Here is a 3225-nt window from a genome sequence, read left to right as displayed (position 1 = left end):
TGCCAGGCTGCAGGCCCTGAGGGGAAGGGCCTAGCCGGTGCGAGGGGCCGAAGGGGAAGCGGCCCAGGGACGTGGACAGGTGGAGGGAGAGAAGGAGGGTAGGACGGCTGCCACTAGAGGGTCCCTGGGTTGGGACCCAGAGTAGTGGGTCGGCCTGAGTCCCCCTTTTCCCTCCCTTGCAGTACACCCAGCCATCGGCCCTAGGGAGCAGCCAGTATAGACTACACCAGATCCCTGACAAGAGGGATTAGACTTTGGGGTGTGTGGTTGGACATGGTGGTGGGGGCATTGACTGCTGATTGACCCCCCCCGCCTCGGAAGGGGGTGTGGATGGACTAAGGGGCACTGCTGGAGGGCAGTGGTCCAGAAGAGGACGCCGCGAGTTGGGAGCGACGCGGGCTCAGAAGCCAATCGAGGGCGAGACGATGGACGGGACACCACCAGGAGGGGGCGCTCCACTGGACAGAGCTAATTCCTGAGACAACCAGTAGGAGGCGCTGCGGTGGTGAGTCCCCAACCCCGTCACAGGGAGGTAGTGAGAGCCAGATAGGGTCCTAGGGGAGGGAGGGATTTGGTTGTGGTGGGAGGCCGAGGACTTTGATTTTGTGGTGGGGAGAAGGGAGGGAGGGGTTATGGGGGGGATGAGGTGAATTTTGTGGGGTGGGGGGAGGATGGGCTGGGTCTATCCTGACCCCCGCCCACACCCCCCTTCCTCCCATCCTGCCCCCGCCCACACCCCCCTTTCTCTCACCCAGCCCTTGCCCACATCTGCCTTCCTGCCCAGACCATTTAGCTACCTGCCCTAGCTCACAAGCCTTTGAGATGCTCTGGGAACCTAGGGCGTCCTCCCCCCCCCCCCCCAGACGAGAACCCTGCAGTAAGTTACTTAGCTGATATCTGTGCCGGTGGGGTGCGCTCCCAGCTCCTTGCTCCGTGGCTCAGCCTTCAGGGGCTGTGCGTCGTAGCCGCCCTGTGCGTCCGTCTCTGGGGATGCTGCAGAGAGACGTCTTCTCATCACCTTCCTCCCGTCGATGGGCCGGAGTCCGTGCGCGTCTCTAAGGATGCGGATCTGCTACCGACCCTCCATACGTCTGGGCGGTGGCGAAGGCTTTAGGCTGGGTCCCGGCAGGGCGAAGGCTGGGTCCCGGCAGGGAGAAGGCTGGCTGATGGCGTCAGTTCTTTCCCTGTCCCTGGTGGCTCGGTGCGGTGCGGCCAGAGCCCTATGGAGGGGTGGGGCTCGGCGTTGCTGTCTGGGGCTCTGCTGGCATCGGGCAGGGCCTTGGTGCGGGAGCTGCAGGTTGCTCCTCCGGCCGGGCTGGGGGAGGGGAGGGAGCCTGGCAGCTCCGGTTTGGCCTGTTGGCCCCGGGGGGGAGCCTGGTGTGGATCTGGCGCGCTGGGCTGGGATGCCGTTGGCCTGGCACTGCTGGAGCTGCCAGTTCTCAGCCCTGATGCTCGTAGCGCTGGCGTTTCCCAAGCAGGGGCCCGGGTGTATCACGGCGAGTCCCAGAGCTCGTTGTCCTGGCCTCACGTGGAGATCGGGTCTGGCTGGCAAGTCGGCAGCGGGCAGGGCTTCCTAGCCGGTGGCAGCGACTGGTGTGTGTGCCCGGACCCGCTGCTGGCTGTGGTCGCCACCCTGTGTATTCGGGTCTCTGCTGCCAGAGTCGTCTCTGGTCTCAGCCAGCAGCTGGGCTCCCCCGGCTCGTCCTTGCCAGGCCTATCTGGCAGCCTTGCGTGGGCGCCGTATCTCTCCCCCACACTTGCTGCACTCGCGGCCCCCACGTCGCCGTCTCTTCCGGGGCGGCTCTCCCGCCCTGAGCTGCCCCAGCACCCGGTAGTAGACGCGGCAGCTGAAGCCTTCGCGCAGCCCCTGCTTCACATGCTGGGTCAGGGCCTCCAGGCTGGGGAAGACTCGGCAGCAGGCCAGGCAGCGCAGGCCCTGCTCGGGGGTGAGGAGCCACTCAGGGGGCACTCCCATCGGCTGCTGCGGAGCCTCCTCTGCTGGCCCCCCCGCGCCGCTCTCTGCCTCGGGGTCCACGTCCCCCAGATCGGACCTGGTGTGGGAGCTGCTCAGGTCTGAGCCGGCAAAGCTTTCTCCTCCACTGTAATTGGCCTTAAAGATGCGGGGGCGCTTCCTAATGGTTCCAAAGCCAGCCCCTGTCTCCCAGGCCACCGAGACGCCGTTCACAGCCCTGACCTTCATATAGAAAAGGGACTTTTCTTCTATCTCCCCCTCGGCCTCTCTGACACGAGCCGAGCGCTTTCTCTTCACGCCCGCGCCGGGTGGATCCCCTGGGGGCTGTGCACACAGGCGGTTGGAGGCCGCAGGCTGCACGCCGCGGGTGGAGGAGTGGCTGGTGACGGCTGTGGCCGTGGAGTCCTGCTGGCTTGGGTCCCTGAGGACTGCAGAGGCAGAGACCCCCTGCTCCGCTGTGTTCCCAGGAACTGGGCTCCCGGCAGAGACCCCCTGACGAGGGGGCGACTCCCCTGATCTCTGCGACTCTGAAATCAGAATGAAAGCCCAACTCCTGCGGCCATCCCCCCCTGCGGTGCGTCCCCCTCCGCCTCCCAGCTCTGTGTCCCAGGCCCAAAGGGGCCCCCCGTGGGCAGGGGGAGGGGGTGGGGAAGGGGACTCCCTAAGTATGAATATCAGGGGAGCGACCAGTCAGGGATCTGACACGCTGCGCCCAGGGAAGGGCCAGAGCCCCCTCACTTGGCATACTGGAAACGTCCTGTTGGTGCCGATGCTGTCCTGGCCCTGGGGGGGATGGACGCTCTGCCCCGGTGGTCTGCCCCAGCCCTGACATCTATGAATTCGAGTTCATCCTTGACCTAGGACCCCTGTCAGCCTCTCCCCCGAGTGTCCTGTGGGCCCAGGAAACGTCCTGCTCACCTGACCCCTCCTGGGCAGCTCCAGGATTCGTCTCTGGGGCATCAGCAGGAAGCCCCTGGCTGTGCAGCATGGTCCTGGCTCTGGGGACTTGGGCCAAGGCTGGTGCCTGTCACAGTCCTCGAAACCTCCTGGATTCTCTGTCCACCACCAGCCAGGAGGTCCGGGTCTCTGCTGGGGAAGGGATGGCGGTTCTGGTCCAATTCTCCAGCTAAATCTTCAGATCTCACAGTGCAGGCAGCAGAGACAGGATCACGATTGACCTGAGCCAAGGGTTTGATCCAAGGGGCACCAGACTGTTGTGGTCTAACTAGTCCTGGAATGTTCTGGTCCCAACG

The 3225-nt window shown here is 65.1% G+C and overlaps 1 protein-coding gene across 1 annotated transcript; it reads right to left on the bottom strand.

Annotated features, from left to right (window-relative positions):
• Nucleotides 1–1714: 1714 nt before the first annotated feature.
• On the bottom strand, nt 1715–2960 carry LOC135891034 (protein FAM170B-like). Its single transcript, XM_065418523.1, has 2 exons — nt 2891–2960; nt 1715–2499 (listed from the first exon to the last, which is right to left on the bottom strand). The coding sequence occupies exons 1-2, from the start codon at nt 2958–2960 to the stop codon at nt 1715–1717; spliced, it is 855 nt and encodes a 284-aa protein (XP_065274595.1).
• Nucleotides 2961–3225: the final 265 nt, after the last annotated feature.

This window comes from Emys orbicularis, chromosome 17 (assembly GCF_028017835.1).
Source record: "Emys orbicularis isolate rEmyOrb1 chromosome 17, rEmyOrb1.hap1, whole genome shotgun sequence".
Lineage (NCBI taxonomy): Eukaryota > Metazoa > Chordata > Testudines > Emydidae > Emys > Emys orbicularis.
Note: the sequence above shows the minus strand (reverse complement) of the source record. Positions and strands in the feature narration are given on the sequence as shown.